This window comes from Coffea eugenioides, chromosome 4 (assembly GCF_003713205.1).
Source record: "Coffea eugenioides isolate CCC68of chromosome 4, Ceug_1.0, whole genome shotgun sequence".
Lineage (NCBI taxonomy): Eukaryota > Viridiplantae > Streptophyta > Magnoliopsida > Gentianales > Rubiaceae > Coffea > Coffea eugenioides.
The window spans coordinates 17304800-17324455 of NC_040038.1; the positions used below are offsets into that span (position 1 = coordinate 17304800).

General features: G+C 36.6%; 2 protein-coding genes and 1 pseudogene across 2 annotated transcripts; all 3 read left to right on the forward strand.

The window, feature by feature from the left end:
* Window positions 1-2980: 2980 nt before the first annotated feature.
* Window positions 2981-5212, forward strand: LOC113769156. The gene has a single exon (XM_027313629.1). The coding sequence runs from the start codon at window positions 2981-2983 to the stop codon at window positions 5210-5212; it is 2232 nt and encodes a 743-aa protein (XP_027169430.1).
* Window positions 5212-8376, forward strand: LOC113769157 (annotated as a pseudogene).
* A 5228-nt stretch (window positions 8377-13604) lies between these two features.
* On the forward strand, window positions 13605-15284 carry LOC113769158. The gene is made up of 4 exons (XM_027313630.1): window positions 13605-14535; window positions 14690-14819; window positions 14901-15061; window positions 15190-15284. Exons 1-4 carry the CDS (start codon window positions 13605-13607, stop codon window positions 15282-15284), a joined length of 1317 nt encoding a protein of 438 aa, XP_027169431.1.
* Window positions 15285-19656: the final 4372 nt, after the last annotated feature.

The window sequence follows — 19656 nt, forward strand, 5'->3', positions numbered from 1 at the left end:
TTGTACCGAATGCACTTGAAAATTTTTCCAGCTTTGCATGAGACATGTTGAATGATTTTCACGTTAACATGAACCCAATTTAACTTGTGTTTAGTTAAGGGGTGTGTATAACTCAATTTGGGGACAAAATCTAGTAGAGTTTACGTTCAAACAATGGACCAAAATTTTATTCTTCACGGGGCTACTCAAAACAGAAATTTTGTTTGAAATTAGAAATGATTTTGACGTTTGGATTTCGTTTTGGTTAAATGTGGACTAAATTTGTCCCGAAAATGTTTTCTAGCATTAACCTTTGTTACTAGGTCCACTTCAAGTCAATAACCTTGAATTTTATTAGACCAAATGTCCTATTTCGAGAAATATGCCAAATTTGGAAATTTTCTTGAAAACTCAAGTTTTTGCCTTCATGAAAATCCTTGAACCAAGTTGGTCAATGAAATTTGGCAAACTTAAGGAGTTTCTATTTTATAGAAATTCCAACGACTAGTTTTACTTGGTTTATATGATTTCCTCTTAAAGGAATTTCCCAAGATATTTTTGGGAAAAATTAGAAGGGAAAATTTCTCTAAATGGGTAAATATGATTTTTCTCAACCAGTGACACCAAAGTGGTGTTAATTGCTTATATGACTCTAGAACTTGGTTATTGAAATATTTGACGAATTTAGCAAGTTTTTGGTTTTAAAGAAACCTCAAAATTTAATTTCACTCGAAATTTGTGGATTTCACTTTGAGAAAACGATTAATACTAGTTTGGGATTTTTGAGTGAAATTAAATGCTAGTTGACTCGAGTTAAATTCGCCAACTCAAAAGTGGAAATTTATGTGAAATATTTGTATGATTTTAGGAGTTGGTGAAGAGCACAATCTCGATCAAAGTTTGGAATTCTAGACTCTTCACTTGAGGTGAGTGTCTCTTGCATGAATCGTGTTTAACTGCTAGTTGAACTACTTGTTAAAAGTACTTGCTAGAGATATCATGAAATGTTATATGCTATGTGATTGCGTGAAATGCCACAAGTACAAGTGTTGCAATGTCGATTGGAGCGTGGTCTCGTCGACTAAATAAACCAAACGGATGCACATACCACGCTCTATTAGAGTGGGAGGTACCTCTCTGCCGTCTTGGTAAAAGTGCTTGCAAAATTCGTGTTGGAGTCGGGCCCGAAAATAAGGAGGAAGTCGTTGCTAGGAGACGTGTAGATTAGGGAAATGTCTACATGGAGATTAGATAGTGAAAGTTGACGGAGTGTCAACTACTATAAATTACCTGATCAAGCGCGAGGACTTTGGCTCCTGAGAGCCCCGTATCCTTTTCTTGTCATGTTACTTCGATTTTCTAAATTGTTAATTGCTTACTTGTCCATTTGTACTTGTTAAATTGCCCTATGTGAATTGCATGTTTCGAGGCACCACTGAGCTATTGGCTCATCCCTTCCAATTTGTTTTCCTTGACAGGTTCTGAGTTGCATGAAGTCTTGGAGAACTAGAAAAGAAATGTTATATTTTGAATGCCCACTTTTATATATGTACTTTGGGAAAACTTTAGTGTCTTTTGGATGACTTTTGTGTCTTTGGGAAAATGTGAATCCTGTGGTGCTTCTGTGCCCTGGATTAGGAATTTTAAATTGTAAATTAAGTTGAATTTAAGTATTTTAAGTTAGACATTTTCTTGATGCTTGAAATTGTACTTTTGGACAGAGTAAGTTGAATGGTACGGTTTGTTTAAGTACTTGGCTTATGCGAGAAGTAAAGTTTATTTACGAATAATATTTGATGATGTTAGATGATTGAGTGAGTGAGTCCCGGCGAGAGTTGGGCAGGCGACTCGCCGAACCCTCTGGTTCGCCTTAGGGGGAGGTGGGGCCGCCACAGGTGGTAACAGAGCATTAGGTTAGAATGTATTTGGGAGAATTGTTAGGTATTTTATTCCTAGAAATAGGAATGAGATACTTAGATATATTTTAAGTGATAATTGATCAAGTTAATGGTGCTAAGGTTTAACTTTGAAAGTTTTGGCTGTTTTGTAGGTATGGAGAACCCTAATGGGAACGGACATGCTGCTAATGGTAACAGGCACGTGAATGGTCACGTGCCGCCTCTTAGGCCTATATTTTACCAAGTTCAGGGTGGTGGAGCTCGTGGTCAGTACTCGCCCGACACCAGGGTTCCTAGGTGTGACTGTAGGTTGACATTTTCTTACCCCAACCGCTTGGTTCTGGCTATAGACGATGAGTGTCGCCAGTTGGTGAATTCCAATCTGGCCCTGATTCAGGATGTGGATGAGTTAGGTGCCATGGTGACTCATCTGCAGAATAGGGTAACAGAGCTGACTGGACGGGTGATAGAGGAGAGAGCTAGGGCTGAGGCAGACCGTGAGGAGCTGCAGAGAGCAAGGGATAGCGTGGCTAGGATGAGAGACATGGTTCGTGAGCGAGCTTTTGGGATACTAGCGGATGCTACCATGCTGGTGGATGAGGTGATGGACGAGGCCTCAGAGGTAGCTCCTAGTGCTGAGGAGGATCCAGAGGAGGACCCGGAGGAAGATCCAGAAGAGGATCCTGATGAGGGGAATCCATCTGATGGTCCCGCTGAGGACTAGGCTTAGTTAGACTCTCTTTTGACTTGTAATCTGTAAACATTGGTTGGGATGGTGCTAACTCTTGGGCCATTGTATTTTTGTAACTGTATGGCTTGCTTTTGTGGTGATTGCACTTCTTTTGATTATGAATGACTGGTTGCACATTGTAGCACATTTGGGCTATATTTTTGTAAAATCCCAACGAAATGCTAATTGTAGGAATTTTGAATGTTAATATATGTGTTAGTTGTGGTTATTTTTATCGCCCTCAAGTTGATCTTCATTTGGCATAATTTTCTGCTTTGTTTCTTAATTTTATGCAATTTTCCTGCGTTGCTCTTTAAATTTTGCGTAAATTTCTATATACTTACTTCTTGTTTTGCATTAGGCATAACTAGGTATGGATCCCCGTGGTAGAGGCCGAGGCCGAAATCGAGGCCGAGGTCGAGGGAGACGGGCTGAACCCCTTCGTGATCAAGGGGGCGATAGAGTATCGGAAGTGAACCAAAATCGGGGACCCGAGGGCGGGGGCGGAGATCAAATGGCCACCGCTATTAATAGGATAACCGAAGTGCTAGAACGTTTGACGGACCGTCAAGGTCCTGGACCAGTGCATCAACAACGTGGTGGGCAGTTAGATACTGAAGATAGAGCCTTGGAGAGGTTCCTAAAGTTTGGGCTGCCCAAGTTTCAAGGTGGGCCAGAGCCTGAAATAGCTGAGGGATGGTGGGAGAGAATATCTGATATTTTTGCCACCTTGGATTACACTGAGACGCGGAAGGTGACTTTTGCGTCATTTCAATTTGAGGGAACTGCACGGTCTTGGTGGAATCTAATTAAGGATAAGTGGGATAGAGACCGTACCCCTAGTACTTGGGCAAACTTCACCCGTGAGTTTAATGCCAAATTCCTTCCACCTCTAGTCCAAGAGAAAAGGGAGGACGACTTTATTAAGTGCAAACAAGGGGCCATGAGTGTAGCAGAGTATGAGACCCACTTCACTAAACTAGCCCGATATGCCCCTGACCTGATAGCCACTGAGCAGAGACGCATTAGGAGATTTGTGCAAGGGCTCAATGTGGAGATTCAAGAGGAGCTAGCAACTGCTCAAATTAACACGTATAGTGATGCCGTAGAGAAAGCTCAGAGGTTTGAGACGGCTAGAGCCCAATCTAAGTCATTCTTTGCTAGGAAAAGGAATGCCCCTAGTGGTAGCAGGGACCTAATTTCTACAAGTGCCCCACCGCCTAAGATGGGTAGAGGAACTGGGGTAGTGAATATCCCTCTTGCATCGAGAGGTGCTTTAACAAGGGGTGCTGGAGCTAGAGGCTCTGGGGCGAGAGGATCTGGAGTGAGAGAAAGTCAAAGTGGAAGGGGACCCCCTAGGAGTGCTCCACAAGGTGTACAAGTGTCAACCCCTCAGATAACCTGTGGTTACTGTGGAAAAGCCAATCATACCGCAAATGAGTGCTGGAGAAAGGAGGGCAAGTGCCTCAGGTGTGGGAGTGTTGAGCACCAAATTGCTAATTGTCCTAAGATTTCCGAGAATGGGGGAAGCCAAGGAGGTGCCACAAGTTCTAGGCAAACTGCCTCTGGAGGGAGTCGGCCAAAGGTCCCGGCCAGGGTTTATGCCCTAGATAGTCAACCTGTACCTGACCCTTCGGAGGTAGTCGAAGGTACACTTCCAATCTTTCATCGATTAGCTAAGGTTTTAATTGATCCGGGTGCGACTCATTCGTTTGTTAATCCTGCTTTTATGTGTGGAATTAATGTAAAGCCTGTACGATTACCCTATGATTTGGAAGTTAGGACTCCTACAGGTAATAAAAGCATACTCACTAGTTTGGTGTATAAGGAGTGTGAATTTTGGGTTGGGGAACGAAAAATGCTAGTTGACTTGGTGAGTTTGGACCTTAAGGGGTATGATGTGATTATAGGAATGGACTTTTTGTCTTACCACCATGCTAAGCTAGATTGTAGAGCTAAAGTGGTGAAATTTTGCATCCCAGGTGAGGCCACTCTCAAGCTAGTTATAAGGGGCAGATTAGCTTCATCTGCTTTGATTTCAGGGATTCGAGCTAGGAAAATGCTTCACAAGGGAGCCCAGGGTTTCTTAGCTTTCTTAATTAACGCCCCTAGTGACCAAGTGAAATTAGAAGATGTGCCAATCGTGCGAGATTTTCCCGATGTCTTTCCGGAAGAATTAACATCTTTGCCACCTGAAAGGGAGATAGAGTTTAAGATTGACTTGGTTCTAGGAGTAGCCCCAATTTCAAAAACTCCTTATAGAATGGCTCCTGCGGAGTTGAAAGAACTAAAGATCCAGTTGCAGGACCTCCTAGAAAGAGGTTTTATTAAGGAAAGTGACTCACCGTGGGGAGCTCCAGTTTTGTTTGTAAAGAAAAAGGACGGGAGTTTGAGATTGTGCATTGACTATCGAGGTTTGAATGAGGTGACTATTAAGAATAAGTACCCTTTGCCCTTGATTGATGGATTATTTGACCAATTGCAAGGATCGGTGGTGTACTCTAAGTTAGATTTGAGACAAGGGTACTATCAATTGAGGATTAAAAAGGAAGATATACCTAAGACCGCTTTAATTCTCGATATGGGCACTTTGAGTTTGCGGTAATGCCTTTTGGGTTAACCAATGCCCCAACTGCTTTCATGGATCTAATGCAGAGAATCTTTAAGAAATATCTGGACCAATTTGTGGTGGTATTCATAGATGATATTCTAGTATATTCTAAGACCCGAGAGGATCACGCCAAGCACTTGGAGATAGTTTTACAAGTGTTGAGGGAACACAAGTTTTACGCTAAGTTCAGTAAGTGTGAATTTTGGCTGGAAGAAATTTCTTTTCTGGGTCATAGAATTTCTAAGAATGGAATTGCAGTGGATCCAACTAAAGTGGAGGCAGTTACTTTGTGGAAACAACCAGAGAATCCAACTGAAATTAGAAGTTTCTTGGGATTGGCGGGTTATTACCGTCGTTTTATAAAAGATTTCTCAAAAATTGCTGGGCCAATGACGGAGTTAACTAAGAAAAATCATAAGTTCATTTGGAGCCCTAAATGTGAAGCGAGCTTTCAAGAATTGAAGAGGCGATTGACTACGGCTCCAGTGTTAGCCCTACCTGAGAGAGTTGATGGGTATGTAGTATATTCCGATGCTTCTAAAGAAGGGTTAGGCTGTGTTTTAATGCAAAAAGGAAAAGTTGTGGCCTATGCTTCTAGGAAATTGAAACCCCATGAGATGAATTACCCGACCCATGACCTAGATTTAGCCGCTGTTATTTTTGCTTTGAAGAAGTGGAGACATTACTTGTATGGGGTGACATTTGAGGTATTCACCGACCATAAGAGCCTTAAGTACTTGTTTTCACAAAAGGAGTTGAACTTGCGACAGAGGCGTTGGGTAGAATTTCTTGAGGATTATGATTGTTCAATCAATTATCACCCTGGGAAAGCAAATGTGGTTGCAGATGCACTAAGTAGAAGGGCTCAAGTAGCGGGTCTAATGGTAAGAGAATGGGATATGTTAGAAGAAGCGAGTGGTTGGAATCCTCGTTTAGAAAAGTTGAAAATCTTGTTTGGAAATCTATCCTTAAAATCCCCTTTGTTAGAAAGAATTAAAGAGGCTCAAGGGAAGGATCCGGTAGTACAAGGTTATTTGGAGAAAGTGAGAAGGGGGGAAACCCTAGATTTTAAGCTAGGACCTGAAGGCATTTTGAGATTTAGGGATCGAATAGTAATACCTAGTGAAGAAAGTTTGAAAAGAGAAATCTAGAGGAGTCACATCGGTCCAAGTATACTATTCACCCTGGAGTTAACAAGATATATCAGGATGTGAAAGGGCTTTATTGGTGGGATGGCTTAAAAAGGGATGTGGCGAAATTTGTACAGACTTGCCTAGTATGTCAGCAGGTTAAGGCAGAACATCAAAAGCCTTCTGGTTTGTTACAACCTTTAGAAATCCCTGAGTGGAAATGGGAGCATATTACCATGGATTTTGTGACGGGTTTACCTAGAAGTCAAAGGGGACATGATGCGGTTTGGGTGATAGTGGATAGGCTTACAAAATCTGCACATTTCTTACCGGTGAATATGAGTTACTCTTTGGAGAAATTAGCCAAGTTGTACACAGAAGAAATTATGAGATTGCATGGGATTCCTGTAAGTATAGTCTCCGATCGAGACCCTAGGTTGTTTCCCGCTTTTGGCAGAAATTTCAGGAAACTTTGGGGACTAAATTGAAGTTGAGCACTGCATATCATCCACAAACAGATGGACAGTCGGAGAGGACCATACAAACCCTAGAGGACATGTTAAGATCCTGTATATTAGATTTCGGAGGGAGTTGGAGCCAGTACATGACGTTGGCAGAGTTTGCTTATAATAACAGTTATCAGGCTTCAATCCAAATGGCACCGTATGAGGCGCTTTATGGTAGAAGGTGTCGATCCCCTATTCATTGGGATGAAGTAGGAGAGAAGAGAGTTTTAGACCCGACAGCTATTCCATGGATCGAAGAAGCTTATGAGAAGGTTAAGCTGGTTAGGGAGAGACTTCAAACTGCTCAAAGTCGGCAGAAGAGTTACGCAGATCACCGAAGAAAAGACTTGGAATTTGACGTAGGGGATAAAGTCTTTCTAAGAGTAAAACCTATGAAAGGAGGGGTAGTATCCAAGAAGGGAAAGAAATTAAAGCCGAGGTACATTGGACCCTTTGAAATTCTTAAACGAGTTGGAAAAGTGGCTTATCAGCTGGATTTACCTCCTAGTATGAGCAGGATTCATAATGTCTTCCACGTATCTATACTCAAGAAATATCATCCCGACCCAAGTCATGTAATTCAATTAGATGAAGTTGAAGTAGACGAGTCTTTGACCTATGAGGAGCGACCAGTTAAGATTTTGGACCGAGAAATTAAAGAATTGAGAAATAAGAAGATTGCCTTAGTCAAAGTCTTGTGGAGAAATCACGACGTTGAGGAGGCAACTTGGGAGGTAGAGAAGGACATGAAGGACCAATACCCAGAGTTATTCGCTTGAACAGGTAAGAATTTTGAGGACAAAATTCTTTTAAGGGGGGAAGGATGTGAGGATCTCAAAATTTCATTAATTTCTGAAAATTAAAATAAATATTATTTAAACTTTGAAAATTATTAAATAATATGAATTTATATTTAAAAATGTGTATTTATATTATTAATGATGTTTTCACTTATATAAATGTTATATTTTAATTTACATGAATTTTCAAAATTTATTTGACGGTTCGCGTTCGGCTAAACATTAAGTTGGATTTTCGCACTCCCATACGCAATATAGCTCTAAGTTGAACTGTATGATATGTAGATGTTATAAAAATGTATAATTCAGTTGAGAAAATGCTAGATGAGGAATTTCTACCAGTAGATAAAATTCTCGCGCGTAAACGTGATTCAATTCAAAATTTTCCCACCATTATTAGCATGCCCAAAAGTCAATTAGACTACTCCCTAGACTACCCCAATTTTCCTCCCATCTTGTCACCAGCTACCACCCTTTTCTTACCCCTCTAAACTTCTGCTCCTCTGCTGCAAGAAGAAGCAGAAACAGCTGCCTTCCAAGCTCCAACAGCCTCTCATCTTCAGCCACTCACACACAGTCTTCAAGCTTCCATTTTCAGCTTCCACCTCCACTTCTTGCTGCTGTCCAGATCGAGCAAGAGGAAGGAGAGGATCGTTGTTGCTGTTGCTACTCTCGCTGCTCCTGCCGCTGCTACTACTGCTGGGTTGTTCAGACCAGGGTGAAGGAGAAAAACCAGCTTCATATTTCTTCCTTCCACCAACCACAGAACCACCCCAAGCTCACCAAAACCCCCAGAACCCCAGCTCTTTTCATCTTCGGTCGCTGCTTTGCTGCTGCGGTGACTGGTTTGACCGAGAGAAAAACAGAGTGCAAGGGGTGCCGACTGACCTCAGTGATTCTAGGAGCGAACTTGGGGAACTAGGCACTTCATTTAGCTAGTAAACAACCACCAAAGGTAACCCAAAAACTTCCGCTTCACCCCCTTAGCCAAAATTTCAGATTTGTTGCAGCTTTTGGTTCTTGAAGTTTTAGCTTGTCTTGGTGAAACATGTTGGGTTGCTGATCCTCTAAGCTAATGATTGATGAAGCTAGAGGTGTTTTATGTGTTTATATGTGTGTTTTGTGGTGGGTAAATGTTTGGGAAATTTTAAGAATGAAAATGGGGTGCTGGCCGGATGAGGGATCAATTTTCCAGCTTTGTTACCGGTTGTTGTTTTGCAATTTTTGCTTAGGTAATGAACTGGATTGCTTGTTGGGAGGTTAGACTAATTAGTTGTGATTGTTATGGACTTAAAATATGAGTTATAAGTTGAAGATGGTTGAGCAAAAAGAGGAGAAAATTCTGCTCTGCTAAACCGAACCAGCAGGCCTGTTTTTCTTCCATTTTTACCCGAAATTTTGAGTTGGATTTTGTGAAGTTATTGAGATATTTAAATCGTGTATATGTTCACCTATATGTGTAGAGCAGTTTTGGTGAAAATGCAGCTTTGGTGCAATGGGAAATTTCATTGAAAAATCAAAGGGAAAAATGCCCCTTGAGCTGTCCGAAAAATTCTGGAAATTTCCAGATTTTTGGGCGAATTTGGGGTTTGGTTTTGACAAGTTTTTTTGAACCATTTGAGCTGTAAACATGTTAACTTATATGTGAAGTATTGTTTGGGTAAAAATGTAGCCTTTGAGTAGTTGAAAAATTTTGGACAAATTGAAGAGAAAATGGACTGCTTGTACCGAATGCACTTGAAAATTTTTCCAGCTTTGCATGAGACATGTTGAATGATTTTCACGTTAACATGAACCCAATTTAACTTGTGTTTAGTTAAGGGGTGTGTATAACTCAATTTGGGGACAAAATCTAGTAGAGTTTACGTTCAAAAAATGGACCAAAATTTTATTCTTCACGGGGCTACTCAAAACAGAAATTTTGTTTGAAATTAGAAATGATTTTGACGTTTGGATTTCGTTTTGGTTAAATGTGGACTAAATTTGTCCCGAAAATGTTTTCTAGCATTAACCTTTGTTACTAGGTCCACTTCGAGTCAATAACCTTGAATTTTATTAGACCAAATGTCCTATTTCGAGAAATATGCCAAATTTGGAAATTTTCTTGAAAACTCAAGTTTTTGCCTTCATGAAAATCCTTGAACCAAGTTGGTCAATGAAATTTGGCAAACTTAAGGAGTTTCTATTTTATAGAAATTCCAACGACTAGTTTTACTTGGTTTATATGATTTCCTCTTAAAGGAATTTCCCAAGATATTTTTGGGGAAAATTAGAAGGGAAAATTTCTCTAAATGGGTAAATATGATTTTTCTCAACCAGTGACACCAAAGTGGTGTTAATTGCTTATATGACTCTAGAACTTGGTTATTGAAATATTTGACGAATTTAGCAAGTTTTTGGTTTTAAAGAAACCTCAAAATTTAATTTCACTCGAAATTTGTGGATTTCACTTTGAGAAAACGATTAATACTAGTTTGGGATTTTTGAGTGAAATTAAATGCTAGTTGACTCGAGTTAAATTCGCCAACTCAAAAGTGGAAATTTATGTGAAATATTTGTATGATTTTAGGAGTTGGTGAAGAGCACAATCTCGATCAAAGTTTGGAATTCTAGACTCTTCACTTGAGGTGAGTGTCTCTTGCATGAATCGTGTTTAACTGCTAGTTGAACTACTTGTTAAAAGTACTTGCTAGAGATATCATGAAATGTTATATGCTATGTGATTGCGTGAAATGCCACAAGTACAAGTGTTGCAATGTCGATTGGAGCGTGGTCTCGTCGACTAAATAAACCAAACGGATGCACATACCACGCTCTATTAGAGTGGGAGGTACCTCTCTGCCGTCTTGGTAAAAGTGCTTGCAAAATTCGTGTTGGAGTCGGGCCCGAAAATAAGGAGGAAGTCGTTGCTAGGAGACGTGTAGATTAGGGAAATGTCTACATGGAGATTAGATAGTGAAAGTTGACGGAGTGTCAACTACTATAAATTACCTGATCAAGCGCGAGGACTTTGGCTCCTGAGAGCCCCGTATCCTTTTCTTGTCATGTTACTTCGATTTTCTAAATTGTTAATTGCTTACTTGTCCATTTGTACTTGTTAAATTGCCCTATGTGAATTGCATGTTTCGAGGCACCACTGAGCTATTGGCTCATCCCTTCCAATTTGTTTTCCTTGACAGGTTCTGAGTTGCATGAAGTCTTGGAGAACTAGAAAAGAAATGTTATATTTTGAATGCCCACTTTTATATATGTACTTTGGGAAAACTTTAGTGTCTTTTGGATGACTTTTGTGTCTTTGGGAAAATGTGAATCCTGTGGTGCTTCTGTGCCCTGGATTAGGAATTTTAAATTGTAAATTAAGTTGAATTTAAGTATTTTAAGTTAGACATTTTCTTGATGCTTGAAATTGTACTTTTGGACAGAGTAAGTTGAATGGTACGGTTTGTTTAAGTACTTGGCTTATGCGAGAAGTAAAGTTTATTTACGAATAATATTTGATGATGTTAGATGATTGAGTGAGTGAGTCCCGGCGAGAGTTGGACAGGCGACTCGCCGAACCCTCTGGTTCGCCTTAGGGGGAGGTGGGGCCGCCACAACCACTATTAACCGTACAAACTGTAACCCAGCGATTTTTAAATTTTCAAACAAAATAATGTCAAGAATGAAGCTACTAAGATTCGAACCCAAGTCTCCATGGTCATAATAAGACAATCTTACGCTAAACCACAGTCATAGGACAAGTTCATGTTGTGTAGAATTCTACTTAACTTGACTAAAAAACTAAAAATCAGATTAATAAAAAAAGAAACCCTAGCATTAAGAAAACAAACAGCGGCGAGCAGATGGCAGTCACGGCACATTTCTTTCAGTTTTCCTGCTTCGCTTCCTCGGCTTCAGGCTTCTCCTCTTGAATTTGTTTTTCAATTTTTTCTTCGTAACCCTTCCTCATCCAAATATCCACGACAAGATATCCGAGACTTGAGAGCTTTTCCTGTTTTCCATCATCTTGGTAAGTTTAATTTTTCCCTTTTCAAGCTTTTTGTTTTCTATATTATCTTTAGCCGATTTTTTTTTGTATTTTCTTCTTTTTTCCCCCAATTTTCATCCATTTCCCCCAATTTTTATTTTATTTTTGTTTGATTAGTTAAGGATGAAATTATGAATCAAGAATTATTTTGCAGTCATATTTGGAGAAGTTATTTTTTGGAGGAAGTATCAAAATAATAAAATTAGACATGTTTGGTTTCTAAATTTTGTATTTTTTCGGAATTAATCTTTGGTTCCTATGAAAAAATTAATAAAATTAGACATGTTCAGAATTAATAAAATTTTTGTTTTAAATTTTGAATTTTTGTTTTAAATTTTGTATTTTTCGAAATTAGAGAAGCCCAGATGTCTATTTTTTGTTCCTTTGATGTCGTTTGTTTGCATGTAACATTTGTATGCTATGAACTTCGTCTTCTGTGTTTTCTATCTCACTGAAGTAATTAGTCTACCTAATGCTCATTCATCTTGAATTTTATAGGTTTCACTGAAGCAACAAAATTAAAGATATGTTTTTACTTGTTCATTATCTTTTGCAACTAGCAATTAAAGTCTACTTCTTCTTTAAGGATGTAGTTTTAATAGTAAAGACTCTTTACTTTTGGTTTGTTGGTGTACATGCTTGGCTATCTAATGCGCTGCATTTTTAGTTTGAGCACATGGATACAAATACTTGTCTAATAGTCTAGTAAAGGGACAACGATCCTTTTGTGCTAGTGCTAATAATGTATATTCTTTTTAGCTTCACATAAACAAATGCTTTGATTGACAACTATATTGGCATTGCTTTGGGCAAGTTTAGACTCACATACATTGGTTGGAAAAATACAGCTTTGCAAAAGGTTAATAGTTGACATGTCTGGTTTCATGCAAGCTATCTTAATTTTTTTGTAAATGAAAAAAGCAAATGTTAATAGTTGAGCTATTGATGTGACTAATTGATCTTCTTATATTACTGAAAATTTGTTAATTTTATTTTCTTATTGGTACACTATATTTTACAAATGAATTAATTATGTCTAAATTAACTATGTAAAGAATAATGGATACCGGTACTGGTAGTAATTCACAATCTTCGACTGCTAGAGCTGTTAATAGTGGAGAATCAGCAAGTCAAAATCATAGACAAAAGTCTGATAGCATGGAATCATTGTTCGGAAGGTGTGCATAAGAAAGGAAGAAAAACTTTGACATGTGGGTATTGTTTTAAAGTAATTGCTGGTGGTGGCATTCACCGGATGAAGCAGCATTTGGCAGGAGAACAAGGCAGTATTGTTCCATGTGCAAGGGTTGATCCGGCAGTTAGACATGCTATTTTGGCATCTATGAAGGTGAATGAGTAGAAATCTAAAGAAAAATAGGGTGATTTTGGGGTGGAAAATCCATTCGGCCGCACTACTTATGCATTTGATGGCGATGAATTCCAAGAGATTCCTTCTCATTTAGCAAATCCGATAAGTTCATCTAGCAAAGGAAAGAGAAAGGTCACAACTTCAATAGGTATACATGCTTTTTTTTAAAATGTGGGTGTGATACTTCTCAACCAACCATTAAAGCTTGTTTGCAAAGTAAGGAAAAATGGAAAAATACGGACATGGCTATTGCTGTTTGGTTTTATGATGCTTGCATTCCCATAAATGTTGTTAACTCTCCATTTTTTTCAAAAAGCTATTGATCAAATAGCATCAATGGGTCATGGTTACAAAGGTCCATCCTATCATTCTTTGAGAGATTTAACTTGTTGTAAAATGCCAAGAGAGATGTGAAATTAGTTGTTGATTCTTTTAGAAGTATTTGGACAGAAACTGGTTGCACTATAATGGGTGATGGGTGGAAAGATACTAGACAAAGACCATTGATTAATTTTTTGGTTTATTGTTCTAAGGGTATTACTTTCATTAAATACATGGATGCATCTGATATTGTAATAAGTGCAGAAAATTTGTGTAATTTATTTGCTGAAGTTGTTGAGATGGTTGGTTCAAATAATGTGGTGCATTTAGTTACTGATAATGCTAGCAATTATAAAGTTGTTAGGTCTTTGTTAAGTAAAAGATATCCAAACATTTGGTGGTCACCGTGTGCTACACACTGCATCAATTTGATTTTGAAAGACATTAGTGAAATGAATAATGTAAAAGCTCTAGTGTCTCTTGCTTCAACAGTGACCATTTTTATCTACAATCATAAGTTCACTTTGAATTGGTTAAGAAAGACTGCTGGGTGGAAAAAAATTATTCGTCCAGTTGAAACTCGATTTGCAACTACCTTTATTGCATTAAAAGGTTTGCATGATCATAAGGATAGTTTGCAATCTTTGGTTACTAGTGGGGATTACAAAAAATTTCTGAGAATAGAAAAAGGAAAAGATGTGAAGCAAATTATTTTGGATGAAAGGTTTTGGAATAACTGTTTGATTATGGTGAGAATAATGGGCCCTATCATTCGTTTATTGCGTATTTGTGACACTGATGAAAGGCCTTCATTGGGTTATGTTTATGAAGGCATGTTTAGAGCAATAAATGGCATGAAAAGGTTGTTTAGAAATAAAGAAAGGTTGTACAAGCCTTATATTGACATCATCAATGATAGGTGGGATAGAATGTTGAGAAAAAGGCTACATGCTACTGCTTATTATTTGAATCCTGCTTTTCAATATGAGAGTGCCACATTTTGTACACATCCAGAGGTTATAAATGGCTTGCTTGATTACATTGAAACAAAAATGGATTGGTGTAACCCTAAAAAATTATTGCAAGAGGTTGGAATGTATCGAGAAACGCAAGGGAGTTTTGGGCGCAAACTTGCTATTCTTACTAGCAAATTTGATCAGCCAGGTTATTTATATTTTTTAACATCTAAAATTTGTGAATTTATTCTTTATTTTGGTCTAATATTTTAATATGATTATGACAGAAAATTGGTGGAAGTTATATGGTTGTGATGCTCCGAATTTGTAAAAGCTTACAATTAGAATTTTGAGTCAAACAGCTTCTTCTTCTGGGTGTGAATGTAATTGGAGCGTTTTTGAACGCATTCACACTAAAAAAAGGAATAGGTTGGAGCACCAAAGACTTAACGACCTTGTTTATGTGCACTACAATTTGCGTTTGCAACATAGGTAAAATTGATTTTTACTTTATTTTTTACATTTTATTTTTTAAAATAATGTTAGATTTATGACTAATGTATTTTATTGTAGCTTTGATCATCGTAAGAGATCTTATGATCCCATTGATTATGAATCTATTGATAAAACGGAATTTTGGGTCATAGAAGAAGAACAAGATAGTGAGCTTAATTGTGATGAATTGGAGGAAAAACTCGAAGAACTTCGTAAGGATGATTCTCAACTAGTTGAAGGTTGGTTTTAATATTAAAATAAATATATTTTTAGTTTGTAATATGAGATGCTAAAAGTGCGCTTTTTGGTTTGAATTTTATTATAAATATGGATAAATCCTTAATTGTTACTTTATTTATTTATTTAGATCATGAAAGTGAAGTTGGGGAAGATAATGATATTGATTTGGAAGCATTTCAGCGTAGATGCCTTTTGGATGGTGATGAAGATAATGATTGGTAATATAACATGTTAATTAGTGATGTTTAGTAGCAATTAATTTTTTATGTGTTTAGTTGTATCTTTGTTTTTCAAAATTTTTTGGCTTTTTTTTGAGTTTGAGCAATTAGATTTATATTTTTGTAATAAACTTTTAACTTTTTCAGGTTAAGTTGATGAAATTGTGAAGGTGGTGTTGTTGCCTATCATGCCACTGATGGAAGTTTGTTATTCAAATTGTTTATCTTAAATATGAGTTGGACTCTTTTATGGACTTTTTTAGGATTGTAAAAGAATGTCAACATTTATTTTATTTATTTGTGTGTTTTTATTTGTGATAATTGGTGAACATTTGGATTATATCTATTTATGTTTGTAATAAATTTATAAAAACTTGTGGTGAATTATGCTATTTTAGTTGCATTTATCATTCCAGGTTTTATGTATAACATTTAGGAAATTTACTATTATCTCAACTTAAATTTAGTTATGTTGGTGAATTCATTTTAGGGACTTAAGTTATCAATAATCATGTTAGATTGTGCATTAGCCGTCAAGTTCAAGTATAGAGTGAAGACCTGTGAAGTACTTAGCACTAAAGTTGCAAAAAAAAAAAAAAAACTGGTGAACCGGTTGGTTGGACCGCAAACCGGCCCCCTCTCCGGTTCGCTGGCCGGTCCGTGTTTAAAAACATTGGATTGTGCCACTAAAGTTTTGAGTTTGGAGTTCTTTGTCTGCCCACGCACAACTTGGGCCATTCTCCATGTCTAGTTGGCCGGTTTACTTTCTCATTCTAGCCAAGTAAATGTAATAAAATTGACTTGTTTAATGGCATTATTTGTATCAAAGAGCGCTACTACCTCCTTTCACATGCTCATTTTCTAATTAATGCATCATCATGTTATTATAAAGAGTTAATCTTATATACATTGTTAGTGTATATACTATCATGATTAGATACATAACATATATGTAGAATTTCGATTTCAAATGTAAAATAAGATTAGTTATCATACATCCAACGGTACTAATGTACAGTATCAGTGAAAAGAAGATTAATTCCATTATAAAATCTTGATTTTGCAGCTTGCGATACTTTCAGCAGACTAAAATAATTGTTTGGTTCAAAATTTACAATCACAATCACTATGAGTATGATAAACTAGTCCATAGGAATGAAATTTTATAAAAATTTAGAGTGTTTGATAATCAAGAATAGGATTTAGAATTCCTTTTTTTATTTTTCATTTTCTGTTCCTTTCTTCTATTTCTCCACCAATAACCCAATAGACCTCACACCATCCTAGCACTCCTCTGCCACCAATAGGTAACAATTCTCACTAAATCACTCGCAACGTTACTCAATGTTGGTTGCATCATTTTCGACAACAAAATTAGCAAACACAATCAATTTTAGGTAACACCTCCACCTCCAATAGAGGCAAGTGGTGGCTTCACCAAGTGTGCAATAATCCTTGATGGAAATAAATAAAATGAAGCTTGACCAATAGATTCCGAGCCCCAAATCATAAATTTTGGATAGCAGAGTTTTGCTTTGGCCATTTTACTGCAGAATATCCCAATCACCCATACCAATCCATAGATATCAAACTTTGAGGAGCATAGAGTGGGGAGGAGAGAAAAGAAAGAAATTAGTGAAAATGAAGAAGTGTATGGGAGAGAAGGAAACCTATCTAGTAAAACATTAGGAGCACATGGGTTCTTTTGTAAAACCCACGTTTTTGCTCATTTTTATTTTGCTTAATTAACTAAATGGTAAAAAAAACTGTCATGGGTAAAAGTAAAAATATTAGTAGGATAGGTTAAAAGGTTCATTAGGGGTTAGTAAGGAGATAAGATAGGGTAAGAGTTCACAACAAATTAAAACTCCTATCTAACCATCAGGTAGTGGGTAGTATTAGGGATCTAAAATACCTGTCTAAGGGTTTAGAGAAACAACGACACCCTTATTTTCTCATTATCGTTATTTCTTTAGAGTTAGAGCCGTCAGAGAGTAGAGAAGGAGAAGAAGGCGTTGCTGTCAATCAATCAGACAATTAGACACCTAGACCTGTAAGTCCCAAACTCACGTCAAAACTTTTCTTTTAAGTTTTATTAGTTTCATTAACTATTCTAAAGATTTTACAGATATATATTATGTTATATATATATGCTTGTATAAGAGATTTAGGAGGATTCATATCTGGATTAATAGGATTAGAGTATTAAATTTTAATTATGGGATGAACAGGGTTACCCAAATTTGTTGGAAAGAAAAAAAATTTTAGTGAAGGAGCAACGGCGACTGCCACTGCTGTGGTGCACCGTTGCTGAAGCCAAAAAAAAAAAAAAAAAAGAAAAGTCCCCAGCAAGGCTAGCGATATTTACTATATAGGAAGGTTGGCCGAAGGAAGGAAAGAATAATTAAAAAAAAAAAGAATAGACTTGCTGACGACAGAGACTCAATTAGTAAAGGTTGGCTGAAACCTTTCGGCCAACCAAAGGAAGAAAAAATTAAATTATAGCAAAGGACGGTCATCAGACCCTCTCCTCTTCACTAGCCAGAAGGGCGGCCAAAGGAATCGACCAAAAGGAGGAAAAATTAGGAATAAAAAAATCATATTAATAATAATAGATTATGAAAATATATATATATTATGAGTTTAGTGAATGTCTAATAATTAAATTTTAAGTATAACCAATCCACCTTTTATGGACTAATATAGGAACTAAATTCCAAGACCCAACCTAAAATAAGTGGATACTTTAAAAGATTTCGTCAGTCAGGTTTATGTAATTAGGCCTAAGATATTTAAGTAGAAATTTAAGACATTTTAATCTATCACTATTAGATTGAGTTATAGAATATAAGATAGGTTTTAGATTTCTTTTAAATGCTTAAAATAATAACAATAATAATAACAATATAGATATAGATGAAGTAAATTAAAGATATAAATGAAAATAAAATATAAATATAAATACAATTGGACTAAACTAAGACAATAATTATAATAATAAACCAATATATATATATACATATAGATATAAATAATGATAACACCTACACATGCACAAAAATTGGAAGTGAAGCAAAAGATAATAGTAACTAATTAACAAATATATATAAATGGTAAAAAATAAAATAGTGATGACAAGAACAATAACAATAACAATGAATAGTAATAAAATAATAATAAATATATATGTTAGATAAATACGTACAATGGTCAAGATAATAAATGTGATTACAAGTGATTATTACTAAATTAGGAAACTTTACAAAAATAGGAAACTTTCCAAATTAAGAAACTTTTCAAAAATGGAAACTTTCTAAAAATGGCAACTTGTCAATTTAGTCAAAAAAAACTCTGCTAGAGTTCATATAATGGTTTAGACATGAATCTTAAACTTACTCAGAGTTGGTATATTTATACATCTATAATAAAAATAAACTAATTAGGATACCTATGCATTTGATAAGTATGATGCAAGTTTAAAAGATCTAAGGTAGTTCCACTCGAGCAGCCAGACAAAAGTAGGTGGTACTTACCCTTCTGAGATTTCAAAAGTGCAAAATGAAATTTTTGTTGTCAATCATATTTTGTTGTGTTGACTAGAAATGTATTTGATTAAATGCTTTACTTGGATATTTATGCAAATACTATTTTTATTATACGAAAATGGACCATGTGACTTATTTGAAATATTTTGATATGTTATTATATACCAAATGAGTTGTATCTTTTATGAAATCAAAGAACTATGTATGTGACGTGTGAAATGAATTTATGTCAAGTAAAGTTCAATACAGTCATGGAATAAACGGTAGGGGCTATAGTCCTACCTAATGGTCATGGTAGCCTGGTATAGAATCCGGCCGATTGACAAAGTCATGGTAGTTCGGTATAGAATTTGGCTGATTGACCCATCTATGTAATGAGACCAATCGATAGTTATGAAATCTATTGGTCACCCACGTAGAAGGGGTTTAATCTCTAGGCTGAGTACTCAGAAGCCGGTCATTGCATGTACTTATTATGAGGTGATATGAAATGATTTATGACTTTATGACTTTCATGTACAGTTATGATTAAGGCGTTTATCAATTGCTGTGTTACTCATTACTACTGATGGTTTTACAAATAATGTTGTTTTCATGATTATGAATGTGAATGATGTGCAAATGATTTGATTTATAAATATACGTATATGTAAAGCCATAGGTGCATGGTTCAACAGAGGGGTAGATACTACCTACTAAGCGATTTGTCGCTCAACCCAGTTTTTACAATTTTTGTAGATTCTGAGGAGTATGAGTTAATTTACTTAGAAGACCTTGAGGATGATTTTTTATTAGTTCTAAGTGAATAGAAATTAGCAGCCTATCTGCTTC